This window comes from Diplodia seriata, assembly GCF_021436955.1.
Source record: "Diplodia seriata strain FDS-637 chromosome Unknown scaffold_7, whole genome shotgun sequence".
Lineage (NCBI taxonomy): Eukaryota > Fungi > Ascomycota > Dothideomycetes > Botryosphaeriales > Botryosphaeriaceae > Diplodia > Diplodia seriata.
Window position 1 is genome coordinate 1,042,310 of NW_027117314.1, and position 19,008 is coordinate 1,061,317.

Sequence of the window (19,008 nt, forward strand, 5' to 3'; positions counted from 1 at the left end):
GTGCCTGAGGTGAGGGAGACGGGCGCAAGGCGGCGATGATATAGAGGCCATGGTGGGCACGGGCGTCATCTGGTCCGGACCGGCACTGGACAGGCTGCTGCCGAGCTGGCGGAGCGGATGCGAGAGCACCGGCGTGGGACGATGCTGTCAAGCACGCGTAGCTGCTGGCGCCATGCGGCTTGGGCGTGCCACAGCAAGACGCGCCAATCACCGGCGGGCCAGAACGACAGCGGCGCGAACAGCGTGCAGCCCAGACGCCGCCGGGGCAACAGTCGTCCCGCCAGGCAGCCAAGACGGCGGGAATGGAAGGGGCCACGGGCCAGGGCCACGCGCACTGCGGCTGCCTTGCATCACCCATTCTGCCTCGCGATCGCTTTCGGCCGCCCAGCGTCGCTCGCCGCCGAGTTGCTCGCCGCCGAATGTCCATGTCGCCGTGACTCACCTCCTGTGGCGCCCACGCTCAGCCTTGTGGCCCACTGGCTGCTCCTTCGCGAAAATTCCTCGGGACTGGCACCGCAATCGCTCACCGCAGCTGCAGAATGCTCCAACGCCCTCAGCCTCGCAAGCCTTTCCGCTCCGGGTCGACAGCTCGCAAGCCTTCCCGCAAGGGCTGTCACATCTGGCTCGACCTCGCGACCGTCGACCACTCCAACCACGGGCCCCGCAGCGCACCCGGGCTGGGGGATCGGCCTTCCCGAAAGGCCGAACCATGCTTGTCTTTCCCGGATCCTTTAACTGTGGCCAGGCCCTCCGCTCCTCGTGTTAGCGCTGGCTCGCCAATTTTCTTTTTCCGCAACCGGCTTCCGACGACCCTTGTTTATCTGCGTTTGTTCCTCTTCGTATCGCGCCTACCACTAGCAAAGCAAGTAGGTAGGTATAACCACTTTGGCCGATCCGCCTCCGCGGCGATTCTGCGCAAACGCTGGACCCCAAAGACTTGCCCACGGGATTTGATCCTTCGTTTCAACGCTCGGACGTTTGACTGCACAAAGGTAGAATCACTTATCCCCGCACTATCTCCTTTGTGTCGGGTTTAACTTTCCTTCTCTACGCGAGCACACCGCGGCTGCAGGAAGATAATCCTGGCCTTGTACCGTCAGTCCTTGGGGTAGATACCCAATGCGACCAGGGGTGGCCTCCAAGCTGAGGCGACACATGATAGCGGAGCGCCATGTTTCCGAGCCGACGGACTTAAGGTTATTAGCACCACTATCATTGAGCTTTGAAATCCACGGAGACAGTCATTTCCATGCTCAGGCCACCGCTGCTCCCAACACAAAGCCTACATTTAGGCAATTCAGCGAAGCCAACCAGTCTCCAAGATTCAAGTCTAACCATTTTCCAAGCCAGACTCGATAGTGAGCAGCACCAGCGTCGTCACACCTCGTTTGCCCCGCGCCTCACAACTAACCCAACAGCGCCCGTCTAATGCGAAGCTACACAGTCTGAAATGTACGGGGAAGACTCTTTCAGTCCTGTTACATGAATACGCAGCTGAGGACCTGCAGCGACGTGTTCGTTTTCGGGTTCCTGTTCAAAGCAGTGCCTCAACCGCGACCATACAATTGGTGCAGCCCGGCGTGTTGCTATGCTTCATCTATCTGCCGAACATCGGGCCGGTTGAGGCATGTGCATCGGGCCGAGCCGAAGAAAGGGGATCGACGAAATAAGCAAATGTGGAGCAGAGCGCGGCCCTTGCGGCTTGATCATACTATTGCACTGCTGCCTTGCTTCCTACCTCGAGGCGTGGAACGTGCCTGGAAAGGATGGCGGCATTGCAACTGTTACTGCCGACGTTCCACGCAACGTGTTTTGCTCGCGCGTTAGCCTTGCTTAGCACGCGCATAAGTAGCGTCCGTTATTGTGCGGCTGATGACATGGGTCTCACACGAATCGGCTGCCACTTCTCACCCGGCTACGACCTGCGGCTCGGCGGCGACTCGTATTGAGCGTCGCAACGGTTTCCCTCTTCGTTTTCTTCATGCAGAGACGATACGACAGCACTGATCCATAGCTTCAGCTCACACCTCCATTCTGGGATGAACAGCTTCCAAGTGGCTCTACAAAGCCTTCTTCATTCAGATAGCTTGCCAGTGATGGAGGTAAGCATAAGGTTCGGACGTGGCGTCCAGCCAGCTGACGCTGTCAGCATCCGCCAGCGACTGACCCGACATACATACATCACACGGTCATCTTGCAACAATGTCTCAAGTTGGCCGCCTTTCAGAAGACTCATAATGTTCTCAGTGAGTTGATCTGCTCTTTATGAATCTGAAGCCTTGCATCTGCTTTTGAGTGCACACTTCTGAAGGTCTGGCGTGGCAAAATTCTACTCGATGCTTTCTCCGGAGTTTTATGTTTGGAACTGTATCCGAACGATCAAGGCCTGGCGGGCGGGTTTCCGCATCATATCCAGTTGGTACCCGACTAGCGTTTCGAGTCGGTATTGTAGCGCAGGGTCGCGCGTTGCCGTTCCATGTGTACTCGATGATGCTCGAGGACGGCAGAGGGGATCTTGTCTAAATGCAGCGAGATGGCCCCGTACATGAGAGAATCGCATTCCGTTCTGTAATTAAAAGTAGTGAAAACGGTAGTTGGGGGCTGTTGCGTGCACGCGATGCGGTACTTGTCCAGGTAGCTGAAGTAAACCTGCAGCAGGTCATCTATTGCCTTCGCTCGTACAGCCATGATGCTCTCTAACGCACGATTTCATCAGTCGCTTGTTAACCCGGAGTGGTTTCGACGGTGTGGGAAAACCACCTACCAATGCTTTCAGGTGGAAAGTTGTACTGCGAGGTGTTGATACGGCGACCTCTGACACGCCACGCCGCCCGCCGTCCTCCTCGCCCTATGCCCATGCCCGCCCCTGCCCTGCGCCGGCTAGTGCGGATCGAGCGAGCTCCTCACCGAAGCCGGTGAGACGAGCAGCGGTGGAAGGAAGGCCTTCCGTAGTCGCGCTGCAGGAGGAGGTAGTGGTGGTTGCGGATCATGGTCAGGGTTGGAAGGCGCGGTGGGCGGGAGGGGGACGGTGCGCCGCCGCCGTTTGCGTTGGTGGATGGATTGCGGGTTGCGGATGAGGCGGGTTTCTTTACCGGCGTGTGCGAGGTGAGTGTCTCGAGGACGGGTTTTGGTGTGGGGATTGTGCGAGGTGAAGATACTGCGATGCGGATTGTTTCCTGTTCTCGACTCGCGGCATTCTACCTTTGTGGCCGATTTGACCAAGTGTGCGCAGACCTTTTCGAAGACATTCGGCTCTCCAAATTCCCAGGAGATCCAGAGCCCACTCCTCGTAGCCGTCCTTGTTGACGGTATGCCCCAGGGCTTGGTTGGCCATATAATTAACAAAGTCAAAATCCCCAGTAATGACCCGTCCCGCGATGAACTGGCTGAATGGCAGCGGAACCGTTCCCATAACTGGGTTTCGGATTCTTCTTCCGACGACAGCTAGGAGCGTGGGCGCCAGGTGAGACTGGGGTACGGTCGAACGGTATAACCGGAAAAAACAGGCGGTTCTCAAAGAGCCTGTTCCTATATAGCACGCTCCCCTCACGGGTTGAGCAAGTTCATATAGTTTTTGCCTTTTTTGCCTCTGGTATTGGTGGTGGTGAGCGTGCTCGTGGTGAGTGTGCTTGCGGCGTGGTTCGAACTTGGGAGTTGTTTTTTTTTTGTTGTTTTTGTCGTCGTGGATTTCAATCCACTTCTTGACCCAGGGCTGTCACGAGCTTCGTTGCTCCATACTTGTCAGTCAACACCGAAAGAGCCAGCCAGCAATTCAGAAAAGGTAATTGTCTCTCATCGAAGCGTAGGTGGGTGATGTTTAGCAAGATGGCCAGCGCGTTTCCATCGTCCTCCGGCAGATCGACTTCTCTCATCCCGTCCGCGGTGGGCTGCGCCTCCTTGAAGGATCCATCGGGAGACAGCAGGCATTTCCAAGCATCGCAAACCAGGCACATGACTCTAGCGCAGACCACGAGGACCTTGTCGACTTCGTCGACTTTGACAAGGAGGCGTGTGTCGCCTTGAGGGTCGAAGAAGATGGTGCTTGGAGACGAGCCGGCCCCCGGAGACCCTCGCTCGTCTTTCGGTTCCGGACTTGTCGACATGGCGTCCACGTCTAACGCTGAGTGTTCGGGCTGGATATGTGACGGTAGTGAGTTTTGAAGATGACGCCGCTGTGCCCTGGCAGATTCGCCGTGTTTTGATTCGTCCAGATCATTACTTAGCTCACTCATTTCGGCGAAACTCGTTTTCCCCGCCACCTACTTTCTTATAAAAGCAGGCCTTCTCCTTCACTTTCTTTTCTTCTTTATCAAAGACTTCTTGTAAATAGAACGTAGCTGAATGCCAGTTCACTATCGTTTCACAACACGCCGGCAGATTGGTTGGAATGAGGGAATGAAAGTAGCAGGCAGCAATGGGTCAGGCGTTGAAAAGCTTGTGCCCATCACGCGATATTTAAGACAGTCATCTGTGGTTACGGGTTTGTCAAATTACAGGATCAATATGTTTTTATTGATTGCCCGCATGTTTCTTTTCTAAAATTAAATCGTTACAAACCTTGTATCTTGTTTCCTTTCATACCACCACCGCGCGATTTTTTGGCGACTTTGTAAGCGGGCATTCTGATTTACAATCGTAGCAAATGCTAGTATTGAGCCGAAAGCTAGTCAAGAAGTGCTTTCTGTCGCTGCATGTGGACACGGTGCGATTCGAGCACTGCGGACTGTTGATATTCCTGGATGCTGCGAAGGGATAGTTGCAGTTCCAGGATACTGGCAATATTCTTGCAGACGTGGCCATCCGATGCTTGACACAGCTGGTCCTTGGTCTCATGTATCTTCGAAGAGAGTCCGTCGATACTCAGAGAGACGGTGTCGGAGCTCTGGAGCTGCCGTTCAAGTTTGAGGCCAACACTGCTGAGGAGCCGGATCATGTATCCGAGGAATATGTAGTCGCACGTACGATTTTCGCGAACGCACACGTGCTTCTCGTGTAGATACTGCTCCACGTAATCGTAAAGCGCATCTAGCATCTTGTCCATAACATGCTTGCGCGCAGACATTATGCTCTATACTCAAACGTTAGCAGTATATCGCAAGTAATCACCCGTACTGCGGACGACGGGTTAAATGCAATGGAAAAGGTGAAGACTTACCGATGATACCGGGCGGAAAGCGACAGTCTTCGTTGTCAGGGTCCAGAACGCGGCCTGCATGCGTGACAAGTTTGCCATCTTCATTCGCTCCCGAATACCTGGTCAGGTCTCTAGCCAGCGTCTCGAACTTGTCCTCGTACCCATACTCCCATGCAATCATCAGCCATTCCTCTTGACCAGCGTCCCAGTCACCGAAGCCCCAGAGTGAACCAACCCAATCCTTGATCCAAGGCCTCAGCATAATGGTAGCGCCGTACTTGTCCGTTAGAGTTGCCAGAGCTCGGAGCTGGTCGAACGGAAGAGGATTGCGCGACAGGCGATCGAATCGAAGGTGAGCAATGTTGAGCAAGATGGTGAGAGCATCCGCTTCGTCGTGAGGAAGGAAAATCGTCATGATGCCGTCCGTGCCGGGCTGGCCCTCCTTGAAGTGGCCGCTCTGCATCTTTTTCCAAACATTTGACGCGAAGCCCAGTGCCTTGGAAGAAACGATGAAGGCCTTGTTGTATGTATCGCAGCCATCCCGGACAAGAATACGAGTGTCGCCCTGTTCATCGAAGTAGACAGCTTCAGGCAATACCTTCATCTCAGGGAATTCCCGCATGCACGCGACATTTGTTGTGGTTGCGTGGGCCGGTGAGGTTGCGGCCGTGATGTTGTGCTGGCTGGCACTGGGACGCGGGCGGGCTGAAACAGCTGGAGAGTGTATGTCGGAGCAGGCGGATATGCCGACAAGGTGTGAGGTCCAGCGCAGCCGCAAGCGCAGCGGGTCGGACAATGGTGGAGAGGTCAGTCTTTCGTCCGGAAGGAGTTGTTTCAGTGACGGGGCATTGAGAAGAACGCGGCCCTCAGATCTGCGCCAAACCCAACCGGGTGATCGGGAATCATGTGGAAGGAAATGGTGGATTCGGTCATGTACAATTTACGTGGGTCGTGGAATCCCATGTCCGGATGTGCTTGTCCGCATTTTACACTCGCATCTACGTCCGCACATTTGGCTTCAATCGGCCAGAGTTTAGATGGCTAGGGTTCTGTTTTTTTTTTTCCGTACATTCGACTCTGTTTATCCATCCCCCCTCCCAGAACCCGTTACATCATTGTCAAGGTAGCCCAATGCAGTTACCTCAGAAGCTCCTTCTGCCGTTCCATGTGCACGCGGTGCGACTCTAGCACTGGAGAAGCCAAATATCCCCTGATGTCCCTGATTGACTTGCGGAAACCCTTGTAGAAGTTGCAGTAACTGTGGTCATCGTCGTCACTTTCGCGGGGGAACTGGGAGATCTCGACATCCATGATCTTATCGAATAGAGTGTGCACACTCCATGGTATGATCTCAGTGCTAGGTTGTTCGAAATCCAGCCCGGCACGCTGGAGGGATAGCATAAGAGAGCCGAACACGAGAGAATCGCATTCTCTTCTTCCGAATTTGCAGAGTGCTCTTGGGTTTTCCTGGTCGTATGCCGTTCGGTATCTACTTACGTAGCCGTAAAGCTCATCCAGCATACAGCTGATACTCTGTGCGCGAAGGCAGAGCATCGAATCTGGATGGATATTAGTTAAAAGGCTCTCAAGTGAAGAAAGAAACTCCTTACCAAGGAATCCGGGTGGGTAATAGCAGTAGCTGTCTTCCGGGATCAGGACTTTGCCTTTCTTGTTCACGAATTGGCCGTCTTTATTGATTCCAATGTCCCATGTCAGCTCCCGAGCCAACTTCTCCATTTCTTCCTCTTCTCCAAGTTCCCAGTAGATGAACAGCAGCTCCTCTCGGCCACATGTGTAGTCGAAGTAATAGGATCCAGGGATCACTTGCCCCCACGTGGAAAGCCAGGGCTTGAGGATAACAGTAGCGCAGTACTTATTTGAAAGCACGATCAAGTCTCTGAAAGCTTCGAACGACATTATTCCCTTTGGGAGATTGTCGAAGCGGAGGTGTGCAATGTTGAGTAGGATAGAGAGCGCCCTCGGATCGTCCTCAGGTAGTGATATCTCTTTCATTCCAGATAGATCAGCTTGAGCCTCCTTGAAGTCGCCAGCTAGCATGCGCTTCCAGGGGCTGCAGAGGAAACTCATAGCCTTGGACGAAGCAACGAAGACCTTCTGTACGTCCTCGTCATAGACCAAGATACGAAGGTCTCCGTCATCATCAAAGTATGAGGTGTCCGGAAGAGTTTGTGGGTGCGAAGACGCAGAGATGGCGTCGCTTTCGTTGGAGTCGGGCATTTTCATCTCTCGTCGATCCGCGGACAAATCGTAGACGGGTTGGAGGACCAGCGCAAAGCAGACGGGTGCGGTTCCGTGTGCGCCTGGATGGGCGGCTTGAAAAGAAACTTGGGCGTTGCTTTTGGGGAAGGAGCAAGGGAAGCAGCCCTGCGATCCGCGCTAGACTGGATGGGGAGCTCCAGAACCCTCCCTTCAATGTGTCCTCACTCTGCCTGGTTCGTAAATACAACTCAGAAATGCCTCTTCTGCCTCTCCATGTGCCGCACGTGCGAGTCCAGAACCGGCGAAGGGATGCACGTCAGAACCTTCTCGATCTTCCCCCACAGCTCCGGCGCGAAGTTGCAGCTTCCAAAGTGGCTGTGGCGGCAGTCGATCAGCTCGACCCGCTTGAGCCTCTCGGCGAACTCCTCGATGCTCATCTTCACCCTGGTCGGGTCCTCGCGGGAAGGGCTGAGACCGTTCTCATGGAGTGAGATGATGAACGACCCGAGGACGGTAGCGTCGCACTCGCGGTCGGCGTCAACGCCGCAATGGCAGCAGACGCTCTCCGTGTCCGGCACCGTGTACGAGGCCAGGTACTTGTCCTGGTAGCCGTAGCACGCGTCCTGCAGCAGCGCAATCGTGGCCGTCCGCACGCTCATGATGCTCTCTACACCTCCACAGTCAGCAACTTAGTCCCATGTCACAAGCCAGCCAGAAAACGCACCCAAGATGTCCGGCGGAAACCACGACAACCCGCCCTCGCCATCCAGCACCTTCCCTACCGCATTCACCAGCCTCCCCTTCTCATCCACCCTCACCTCCCTCACCAACTTGGTCGCCAGGTCCGCAAAAATCTCCTGCTCCCCAAACGCCCACGCGATCCACAACCACTCCTCGTACCCGGGCACGCCCACCTTCTTCCTCTGCGCCCCCACCCACATGGACAGCCACGGCTGGAACGCCCTCGCGGCGCCGTACTTCTCCGCCAACACGGCGACGCCCAGCAGATGGCGAAAGCTCAGCTTCGCGGGGATCAGGCTGAAGCGCAGGTGGGCGATGTCCAGCAGGATGGACAGGGCGGTGGCGTCGTCGTCGGGCAGGGCGACCTCGCGCGGCTCGCCCTCGGCGATGGGCTCGCGGGCCTCCTTGAAGTGGCCGTCGGGCGACAGCATGCGGTCCCACGCGTCGCACACCAGCGTCATGGCCTTGGCCGAGCACACGAACACGTTCTCGACGCCCGCGTCGTTGCGCACCAGCAGCCGCGTGTCGCCCTTGAGGTCGAAGTAGTACGTCTTGCCCACCGCGCTCTTCTCGCCCGGCGTGTCGTCGTCGCCGTCGTTGACGCTGCCGTTGACGCTGCCGTTGACGCTGCCCGCGCTGTGGTGGTGCCGGCTGACGCCGTCCGCCTGCCGTCCGGTCGTGCCGAGCCCGCCGCCGGTGCCGCTGCGCGGCCGCTGGAGCGGGCGGACGGCCAGCGCGATGGCCGCGTCGTCGGAGCTCTCGGTCATGGTCGAGAAGCGCGACGTCGAGTCCTGCAGAATTGGCGTGGTTGCTGGCGTCTCTGCCGTTGCTGTTGCTGTTGCTGCCGCCATGATGTGCTCCGAGCGTCTCCGGGAAGGTCGATCTGGCTTCTTTTTTTTCTCTCCCTTTCCGAGTGGGGGTGTCGAAGCTTGGACAAAAGGAAAACGGGTCTGGCGTTGAGAATCACCGCGCGCGACGGCAGACGGAAGAAAAGGAGTAGGAAGTGCTCGATGAAGGAGTTGATCCTGCGGGCAGACGCGGTGAAAGACCAAGTGGAGCCGCCAGTGGCACGCGACAACGCATCATCGGCCGATCCGCACTAATCCCATGCGGCAGGCGAGAAAAACCGAAAAAGCGGGCAAGCGAGTCACGATAGCTGCAGGTTGGTGTTTCGCATGACTGCCCCGCTCCCATGTTCTATGCTGGATTCGAAAAAGGCGCGGACGTTGGGCCGTGGGAACAATTCTCGATTAAAGATAGTACCTACTGCAATGTGCAAGGCCTGAAATGCTCGCAGCAACGAAGGCTCCCCCCGGCGCATGATCCCATCTCACGCGGCTCCTGCCAGCCCCTCACCGCCTCTTCACTAGTACGGAATGCCGTTGGTCAGCAGCTGGAACCGATCGTACTGGCCCGTCGACAAGCTGTTGTAACTCTTCTTGATCAGGAACCGCATAAACTCCGCCGCCTCCCTCTCCGTCTTGTCCAGCACGAATCTCTCGCGGAAGTGCTGCACCGTCTCGGGCTTGAAACACGGCAGCCCGCTGTCCAGCATGACGATGACAATGTGCGCGAGATGCTCGCAGTGCTGCCGTGCCGCCAGGAACGCCTTGATGCACAGCTCCTCGAACCACCGGTACGGCTGCGAGTCGGTCGAGCCGCCCATGACGGCCACCATTTCCTGCGTGAGCTTGAACGGCGCGCGTTCGAACTTGATGCCGCCGGGCGCGATGTCGAAGCAGAAGCCGAAATCGATGTGCAGGATGTGGCCCGCGTCGTCGATCATGATGTTGCCGTTGTGCCGATCCTTGAACTGCAGCAGATACGAAATGATGCTGTACGCCGCCATCGACTTGACGAAGTTGTTGCGCGCTTCTTGGAACCGGATCGAGTCCTCGCCACCGTACTTCGACACGAAATAGTCGTAGAGCCCGTTGACTGCTTCACGGCCGAGCATATCACGAGAGATGGAGTTGGGCAACACGTCGATGACACCACAGCCGGGCGCCGTGGCCGTGACGCGGTACGGGAAGACGTACACGTCCAGCCCGACATCGTTGAAAATGCCGCGGAAGGCAGAAATCATCTGCAGCGCCAACACGTCCTGACGACAGTCGTCTCCGACCTTGAAGATAGCCGACTGCCATACCTCGTAGTAATTCTCCTCCTTCTTCTCTTCGTCGTTGCCATCTTCCACCACCGGAATGATCTCAGTCTTCTCCTTGCGGATGCGGAAAGTCGCCATGTACGGAGCTTTTGCGTGACTCTGCAGGGGTTTGCCAGACTTCCGATCGATACCCACGACTACACCGTCTGGGTTACTTGGCAGGTACACGCCAACCTCGACCTTGATCGAGCGGAGCTCCTCCTCAATCTTTTGCTTCTTCTCCGGCTTGCTCTTCTTGATGAACGGCTTGAGTTTGCCAGAAATCCCGGTGACCTCGTTGAAGAAAGTGAATTCGCGCTCGTAGAACTCACGGTCCTCGGGGCTGAAACTGTTCTCAAGGCTTGCCATGACAACATCAAGAGTCGGCTTGACAGGATCGGGAATCAGTGAGTCCTCGTCCTTGAACGCATTTGCCTTCATGTTCCAGATGATCTGGTGGGCGAACAGTTGAGAGAACTTGGCCGTCTCGATGATGTAGCGCTCAACGTAGCCAAGAACATCGTAACGAAGCGTCTGCACAACCTGCGGGACGTAGAAGAAAGTGATGTCGACAGAGTGGCTTTCCAGTGCCCTCATAGCGTACTGGATGATGAATGGGTGGTTACCATATGCGGGAAGGAAATACGTGATGGCCGTCATTGGGTTGACCGGAGCCCAGTACATCAAGTACTTGAGCTGGAACGAGACATCATCGGGCAATGACTTGCCAAGGAGCACCTCTAGAGCATCCGGCTGGTCCAACACCTTCTCAGGGAAGTTAAGTACCAGGAAACGGACCTCGGTGGCAAGCCTCAGCGAGTTAAACCGAAAAACCAATTGCACCGCAATGGCGGGGTCCTCAGTCCAAGCTGTCTTCAGGAGGCCAGACAAAACTGCATCCGTAGGGGCCTTGCCGGAATGGCCAGGCATCAGGTGGAGGCGCCTGTCCTGTTCCAGAGGGAATAGCCAGACCATCAGCCGCTGATGCTCGCTCGCAAGCAGGAGCAACAGCAACTCCTGCTTGGCGTGCAGACTCTTCCTGGGCCCATTCGTGTTCAGGCCGATGCCGGTGACGTTCTGGAGCGCATTGTGGATGTCGACCAGGACCTGAGCTTCCGCCTTGATTTGCAAACGATTCCCGCCAAAAGACCATCGCGGTCTCTCCTTGAACCACGCCAAGGCGGCTGAGAGAATGCGGTCCTTCAGCCTCCACTGGCCAGATGTATTGGAACCGGTACTGTATTGAAGAATCCGTAGGCCGAGGAGAACCACGTGGAAGTGGGCCTCACGCGTCAAAGGATGATTGGTAGTGTGACTCATTGCCGACAAAGTAATGTGCATGAGACGGTGGTAGACGCGTTCGACATGGGGGCTACCAAGACGGGTTGCGCTGAAGTGACTTTCAAGGAATTGCAGCAGCCGGAAATGGGGGGCAATTAGGTTGTAAGCGTGCTGCTGGCGCTTCATGATGGCGGTCCGGTCCGACTGAGCGAACTCCTGCTTAACGAAGAAGGGGTCGGGGTGGTGGAAGTGCTCATCAAAGAGGCCAAGTCTTCGTCGGACAGTCTTCTCGAAGTTCTCGGCAATCTCGACAAGAATCCTGGACTCCATGCGCGGGTTTTCTTTGATGATGCTAAGCCACAAGGAAATACCAAGTTTGATGGACTGCTTGTTGAAGGCGGCGAAAGGGATGCCAACAACGTGGTGGGCAATCGCACATTCGTCCTTTGGACTCCTGCAAAGAAGAGCAGCCGCTCGTCTAAGAGCATCACGGAGCTCCGCGATCGAAACGTGCTTGCGGCTCAAGGTGCGTTGCTCCAAATCGAGAAGCACCCTCCGCGCATCCTCTACGCTGCGATCGTAGTGCTTGCTACGGCGCATCAAAGGGTCGGAATCATTACCGAAGCGGATCCAGTCATCATTGAAATCCGTCATTGGCTCCACGTAGCGGTACTCCTGGCGATTAGTGTACTGAGCAACGAAGTCGGATGCTGTGTTGATATTCAGCTCTCTTTCTCGGTCAATGGCGCCAAGGCGCTGGTCTGTTGATGGAATGACGGAACCCATCTCCAATGCGAACGACCTCCCAAGGGAGACATGGCCGTAGGCTCCGTCATCATCGTACTCCGATAGGTAGGTCTGCAAAAGTCCCTTGATATCGAGAGGAGCAATGTCCATCGCGCTCAAGACCCAGACCCTGGCGCGATTCTGGAGCTGGATGAGGGTGTTCCTGCGGAAACTGTAGTTGTCCGAAAGCTCGATGGAGATGTTTTCCCGGGTTGATGTGAAGGTTGAGGACCATCCGTACTCATCTATCTCCTTCTCAAGACAGCTGTTCCACATCATGCTGAGAAGCTCGAGAAGGGCAAACAGCGAAGCGCGCTGACAGAGAGCAGATGGTACCTGCTGGATGATGATGTCGGCGCAGTGGATAGCAACCTTTTGTGCCTGCAAAACCCTGTGACAGCAGCCGGTGAAGAAGATAGCAAGCTGCTGGGCTACGTAGGGAGCGGAAAAGGACTGAAACCCGCCTGAGACAGTTTTCTTCAAGTATGAGCGAACACCTGCCTCGGCAATAGCGACCATACAGTTACCCATCTCCTTGTTGCGAAGTCGCGGATCCAGGAAGTATGTCAGCGTCTTTGTGCAGTCTCCAGTGCTAGCACGAAGACCCTCGACGAGATGCACCGTGTTAAGGAAGACGACCTCAGGGTAGCCTAGTGATTTGATGTCTACTTCGCATGCAGGGAGAAGTTCTTGAAGACGGCGTTTCTGTTCGACGATGTGTTCCGCGCTCTTGCCACGTCTGAGGACAGTGTTGAGCTCAACATCACTCTCAAGCTGATCGGCCCGGGATTCGGAAACCAAAGGCTTGCTATGTTGGGCAAGTATCCGGAGTTCGTTAAGATATCTCTTGCCCAAGGGGGAGGTCAAACTGAAGCCGTGGACAGCAACGTTAAACCAGGCATCGCGTTGCAGGCTGACAATAGCTTCGTCTTCGATATACTCCTCTGGGCCTTCGGCGTTGGATGAAATCAAGATCGCAAGCGGACCCAGAAGCTGCGCGATTTCCTGGGCAGCCACTTCCGTATCCGCCATGGGCGTAGCCTCTGGGCCATGTGCATCACCTTTGCTGACAATGTCGTCAAGCACGTACTGTAAGTAGACCTCGAACAGCGGCTGCCCGACCTTGAACTCCCTGGAGAGGTGGCACCTTCCTCTCATGACCGCATCCAGGAGCACGGAGTTGTCCTGGACAATGGCATCGCGAGCGAGCTTAGAGTATAGCTTTAGCAGAGCCCTAAGCTCTCCTGGACCGGAGTGAGCGCCAAGTAAGGAGCTTTCGATGATGATCTTCGCATCGACAGAAATGCTCACTCTGCCAATCTTCTGGACCAGCATCGAAAGTGCAAGCTCAGAGATCTTCTGATCCTTGCACCGGCAAGCCACACCAACGATAGTTTGAATGACAGTACCATAGACGTGCGAAGGCTCGTCAACATCGGCAGGAGCCAGTGAGATGGTACTGCCCGTCTGATGCTGTGTGTGCAAAGTGCCGTTGGCTTTCGCACCCCCATTGAGCTGAGACAGGCCAGTATTGGCGCGCTCCGGCGCTTGCTTTCCACTGAGGACGTTACCGAGGCTGTACAACGTCGTAATGACAGCGTCTTGTGGAAGATGCATCAGAACGCTAGCCAAGCAATCGGCAGCAACGGCTGAAGTGCCCTCCTTCAGCCCACCCTGCACGATTATGCGTGGCAAAGACTTGCTCAGATGAGATGCGTGATCAGGCGAGGATTTGCCCAAGATCGACATGCTCTTCAGCACAACACAAGCCAAAATTTCATCGGCTGCGAGAATGTCGTCTGAGAGGGTGGACTCGAGCAAATCCATGAGCTTATCGGAATCGGCAATTTCTTCGTTTAGCACAGCGCAACACAAGTACGTGACAAGTGCATCCGCCAGAACAGCATGGGCAATGTGTTGCTGCCAAACGGTGCCTACGCGCTTCACATACTCCGAGTCGGCATTGATTCGTTCAAGCTCTTCCTCGGCAATCCCAGCGACACTTGCGAGCAAAGTTTCGGCCCCCGCATCCAGAGGCTGTTGCAGTGCGTGGGCGCTTTGAAGCCTGTCCAGAACAGGCTTGCCGGACTCGCGTTCAGAGGGGCTAGCAACAGTCGCCGTGCATGCGACAACGACTTGCATGAGTCCGTGATGAAGGAGGAGAGCACCTAGAGGACGGCCCATGGCAGCATAGTGCTTGGCATGACGGCGCCATTCCCGGAGTGTCCGCTTCGAGTTGCTGCCATATAAGACGTTCGAGACGGAAGCTTCAACCGAAATCATCAGTTTCTCGGACAGGGCGGTACGCAGATTTTCGATCAGGTCGAGCATTTCGGTGGGGTTCCAGATGGAGGCACACGCTGAAGCGGCACTCAGGAAACCGAGCATGGACATGGCCAAGCAAAGAACACGGCCAACGTCTCCATCGGCCGTATTGTCCACCGCGTCCTCCCGGCTCATATGCTCGCCCGTCAGGGATCTTGCCGAGGCCGACCATTCCGCCACGTACTTCTTCACGGCTGCAGCGGCAACCTCTTTGAGCCCCTCATGGTTATTTCCCAGAGACAAGATGGCGAAGGCTAGGTTGTGAGTCAAGATCTCCCAGGGCGAGGGGTCAAGGTCGCGGAGAAAGGGCGAGGGCGCAATGGCCTGGGCAAACGACTCGGGGAGATAGGGGGTGAGCTGGTTCAGAAGCTGCTCGGCGGTTGCAACATCGACGACCTGGGGTGCAGCTTTGCAGAGCGCGAGGAGGGTTTCGAGTTCGGGCAAGCTCTGCGACCTGTCAGACCAGCTGGAAGACGCTGAATAGGAGGCCTACCATAGGCACCCTCGCGGCACCTCCGCGGGCACCGTCGAGCTCGTCATGGCCACCATTGGCCTGCGCGTGAGGCGGACATAGTCGATACAGGCGCTTGAAGTCTGTACTGCTAGAGTCGGGGGCTGGCGAGGCGGCAGAAAGCGTAGCAAGCTTCTCCAGCGCGCTGCGGCGGATGCTAGATGCGGCCACACAGTCAGGACCAGGGAAACGGGGCGCAGTGGACGGTGACTCACTTTCGCATGATGACCAAGCGCCCGCAGCGACAGTGCTTAGGAATGAATCAGAATGACTGGCAGCACACAGTCGCAGGGAGAACACAGGGTGAGTGAGCGTGGTGTTTGCTCAGTTGGAGGCGGCAGCTGGCCAGCAAGCTGGTCGATCGGCGGGCGCTTCATCTGCGCCGGGGGCGCCCCGCGTCATCATCTTCGCATCTTTTGTCCGCGCTGCCCGCACTCTTCTCGCTCTGCACCCTCACCGACGCCCGCAACCCATAAACCTGCCTAGCCACGCCAGGCCACCGGCTGCGCCTTACCCGCGGTCGCTGCATTCGGCACCTGCCACAACCGTAAATACTCAGCGATTGCCCGCAACCCCCACCATCCGTACACTACGAACCCCAAAACTGCGACAAAAACCACAATGGCGGATGCGACTGAGACCCCGGCAGGAGGCGCCCCCGCCCCCGCAAACGGCGCGCGCAGAGGTCGCGGCCGTGGAGGCTCGCAAGGCGGCAACAGGCAGAACAACGACAACTCCGCCTCTGCGGGCGAAAGAGGCAGGGGCAAAGGGGGACGTCGCGGAGGGCGAGGCCGTGGCAATCGTGGAGGACGCAATGCAGACACAGAAGGAGATGGAGCTGGAGACAATGCTCGTGCCCCGACCACTAAGGGCAACTTTGGCGCTCGTTTGACCACGGACGCCAATCCCACCACGGACGATACGGAATCCAAGGGAAAAGAACGCGTTGCCGCGGCAGACGACGAAGACGAGGGAGAAGTTTGCTTTATTTGCGCATCTCCCATCCTACACCACGCTGTATCGCCTTGTAACCACCGTACTTGCCACATTTGCTCTCTCAGGCTGAGGGCGCTGTACAAGACCAAGGCTTGCGCGCACTGTAGAGTAAGTTTCTCCAGCGTGCATTGAGCACCCTCTTTTTGCTAACTGTCCCCCAGACACAGTCAGACTTTGTCATTTTCACCGACGATCCTGAAAAGAGATACGAGGAGTTTTCCAGTTCGGAAATCGCAAGCACCGACAGCAATCTAGGTATCAAATACGAGAAGGCGGAAATCTGCGACGACACCATTCTTTTGCTTCGCTACAACTGCCCCGATGGCTCGTGTGACGCTGCCTGCCTCGGGTGGCCTGATTTGCATAGGCACGTCAAGAGCGTCCACCACCAGGTCATGTGGTAAGTACACGACTCCTATCAGCATCCTAGCTATGCTAATATTTGGCAGCGACCTCTGTACGCGAAACAAGAAGGTTTTCACTCATGAGCATCAATTGTTCACCAATCAAGAGCTGCGCAAACACGAGAGGTTCGGCGACGACAACCCTGGCGCCGAGGATCAGAGCGGCTTCAAGGGACACCCCGAATGCGGGTTCTGTATGAGGCGCTTCTACGGAGATGACGAGCTATATGTCCACTGCAGAGAAAAGCATGAAAGGTGTCACATCTGTGACCGCCGCAATGGTGGGCGCCAGCCACAGTACTACGTCAACTACGAGGCGCTCGAGGTTCATTTCAAGAAGGATCACTTCACGTGTCCGGATCAGGAGTGCTTGGAAAAGAAATTCGTTGTCTTCGAGTCTGAGATGGATCTAAAGGCGCACCAGCTAGAGGCTCACCCCAATGGCCTCTCGAAGGATGCACGTCGCGACGCTCGGAGGGTGGACATGGCCGGGTTCAACTTGCGTGGCTCCCAGGAACCGGAGCGTGAGCGCAGACAAGGCCGCGGCCGTGGTCGCGGAAGAGATCCCAATTCCGAGCCCCTCCCTGCCTCGTCTGCCCAGCCGCTGCGCAGAGATGAAATTGCTTACCAAAGGCAGCTCGCTATCCAGAGCGCTCAATCCGTAACATCGAGGACGTTCGGAGGCCAGTTGACCTCTAACCCGACTGAGGCATATGCGGCACGGCCCCCGCCCGCCGCCCAGGAACCTCGCACCGTTACGGCTGCCAGACCCGCAGATGACTACCCGTCCCTGTCTTCGCTGAGTGTCAGTGACACCGCCAATCAAGCACGGGCCGCATCGCCAGCAAGGGACGCAACACTCACACCGCAGGAGCAAGCGCGCAGGTTGCGGCACAATGCCGTTACCGAGCGGGCGTCCAACATGCTCCGCAATGATCAGACCAAGGTTGCAAACTTCCGCCAGAAGGTCTCATTCTACAAGAACGGCTCCATGACGGCCCCACAGTTGGTCGAGGCGTTCTTCTCTCTGTTTGATACGTCGTCGGCTGAACTAGGCAAGTTGATCAAGGAGCTTGCCGAGATCTTCGAGATCGGTTCCAAAAAGGACGCCTTGCTCAAGGCTTGGAATGACTGGAAGGCGATCAACGAGGATTACCCCTCTCTTCCCGGACCCAGCGGTGTGCCGGCAAGCAGCGCAGCGGCCGCCCTCGGAGCTGGTAGCTCTAGGGTTCTCAAACTCAAGAGCTCAACAACCCAGTCGTCGCGCTCGGCGGTGGGCCAGAAGGGCGGCTGGAACTCAACTTCCACCAGCCTGTTCCCTCCCCTGCCCTCGTCTGCATCGTCGAGCCGGGCTGCGACAGGAACAGGGAGTGCCAATTGGGCGTCTTCATCCGCCGCATCGTCCAGTCGGCCGTCGCCAGTGCCATCCCGCACGGCTTCGCAGACCAACCTGGCCAGCAAAAAGGCGCCCCCCAGCGGTGACGCGTTCCCCGCATTGCCGGCAGCCAAGAAGCCGACGTCGACGGTCTTCACGCCCGGCTACAACGGACGTGCAGTGCGCAATGTCAAGGGCAACGGCCCTGCAGTCAACGCGTGGGGTGCGAGTGGAGCCGGCAGCGGATCATCAACAGCTGCGGAAGCCATGGCCGAAGAGGCAGGCGTGGTCGGAGGCAAGAAAAAGGGAAACAAGAACAAGAAGCAGACTCTGTTTCACTTTGGTTAACGAGCTGCACGGCGCAGCATGTAGAGTTAGTGCGTGCACATAAGCGTGGCGTTGGAGGGCTGGCGGCGAGGGGAAAAGTGGGTTTCGAGTATACTATTGCAGTACAGAACATAGCTACATAAGCCTCCCGCGGCGGCGACGACGACGTCACGAGTGCGGACGGAGATGAGCAAAACACGTGTGCATGATTATGCGGGAGGGGTGCGGGCGGGCGGCCAGCAGTGCTGCATGCAGGCGGAGTTTTAGTGGAGAGTGACAGGCGCGCAGAGCTGCGGCAGCCCAGCAAAAGAATGTTGGCCAATGGCGCCAAGGCGTTGTGGGAGCGAGCGCAGGCGTGTCGAGCCGGCAGCCGCAGAGCCGCGGGCAGGCTAGCTCGTCCACCAACTGCAAGCCATACCCACACTCACGGAGCTGCGCGGCGCCGGGGCCATGGAGCGCTGGAGCACGCTGACGTGGATCTGGAACTTCGCTTGTCGGGCGTGTGGAAGGTGTGGCTTGGCCCTGCGCGGGCGGCTGGCGGGCTCGCGAAGGACGGCGGGAGTGCCCACGGTGGTGTTGACTCGGGCAGCCGACGCACAGGCGTGCTGCTGGCCAGAGGGGCGCGCTCCACTTCGGGCCGCTCCTGCCTGGCTGGCTCTGCAAGCGGCGGGCGGGAGATGGTGAGTGCCCCGGGCGCGAAGCATAAAGCAGCAGCTGGGCATCGCGCGCTTGCACGGGAACAGCTGAAGCTCTACTCTCCGC

The 19,008-nt window shown here is 57.0% G+C and overlaps 6 protein-coding genes across 6 annotated transcripts; 1 reads left to right on the forward strand and 5 right to left on the reverse strand.

Moving 5' to 3' along the window:
• Window positions 1-3,689: 3,689 nt before the first annotated feature.
• Window positions 3,690-4,103, reverse strand: SLS55_007088 (uncharacterized protein; the record flags this gene model as incomplete). The annotated part of the gene is made up of 1 exon (XM_066778512.1): window positions 3,690-4,103. The coding sequence occupies one exon, from the start codon at window positions 4,101-4,103 to the stop codon at window positions 3,690-3,692; it is 414 nt and encodes a 137-aa protein (XP_066630949.1).
• A 560-nt stretch (window positions 4,104-4,663) lies between these two features.
• On the reverse strand, window positions 4,664-5,756 carry SLS55_007089 (uncharacterized protein; the record flags this gene model as incomplete). The annotated part of the gene is made up of 2 exons (XM_066778513.1): window positions 4,664-5,025; window positions 5,156-5,756. 2 exons carry the CDS (start codon window positions 5,754-5,756, stop codon window positions 4,664-4,666), a joined length of 963 nt encoding a protein of 320 aa, XP_066630950.1.
• A 515-nt stretch (window positions 5,757-6,271) lies between these two features.
• SLS55_007090 (uncharacterized protein) lies at window positions 6,272-7,372 on the reverse strand (the record flags this gene model as incomplete). The annotated part of the gene is made up of 2 exons (XM_066778514.1): window positions 6,272-6,693; window positions 6,745-7,372. 2 exons carry the CDS (start codon window positions 7,370-7,372, stop codon window positions 6,272-6,274), a joined length of 1,050 nt encoding a protein of 349 aa, XP_066630951.1.
• Window positions 7,373-7,602: 230 nt separating this feature from the next.
• On the reverse strand, window positions 7,603-8,946 carry SLS55_007091 (uncharacterized protein; the record flags this gene model as incomplete). Its single annotated transcript, XM_066778515.1, has 2 exons — window positions 7,603-8,021; window positions 8,079-8,946. The coding sequence occupies 2 exons, from the start codon at window positions 8,944-8,946 to the stop codon at window positions 7,603-7,605; spliced, it is 1,287 nt and encodes a 428-aa protein (XP_066630952.1).
• A 515-nt stretch (window positions 8,947-9,461) lies between these two features.
• On the reverse strand, window positions 9,462-15,182 carry STT4 (Phosphatidylinositol 4-kinase stt4; the record flags this gene model as incomplete). The annotated part of the gene is made up of 2 exons (XM_066778516.1): window positions 9,462-15,080; window positions 15,147-15,182. The coding sequence occupies 2 exons, from the start codon at window positions 15,180-15,182 to the stop codon at window positions 9,462-9,464; spliced, it is 5,655 nt and encodes a 1,884-aa protein (XP_066630953.1).
• A 583-nt stretch (window positions 15,183-15,765) lies between these two features.
• On the forward strand, window positions 15,766-18,267 carry SLS55_007093 (uncharacterized protein; the record flags this gene model as incomplete). Its single annotated transcript, XM_066778517.1, has 3 exons — window positions 15,766-16,122; window positions 16,302-16,540; window positions 16,590-18,267. The coding sequence occupies 3 exons, from the start codon at window positions 15,766-15,768 to the stop codon at window positions 18,265-18,267; spliced, it is 2,274 nt and encodes a 757-aa protein (XP_066630954.1).
• Between the last annotated feature and the right edge of the window lie 741 nt (window positions 18,268-19,008).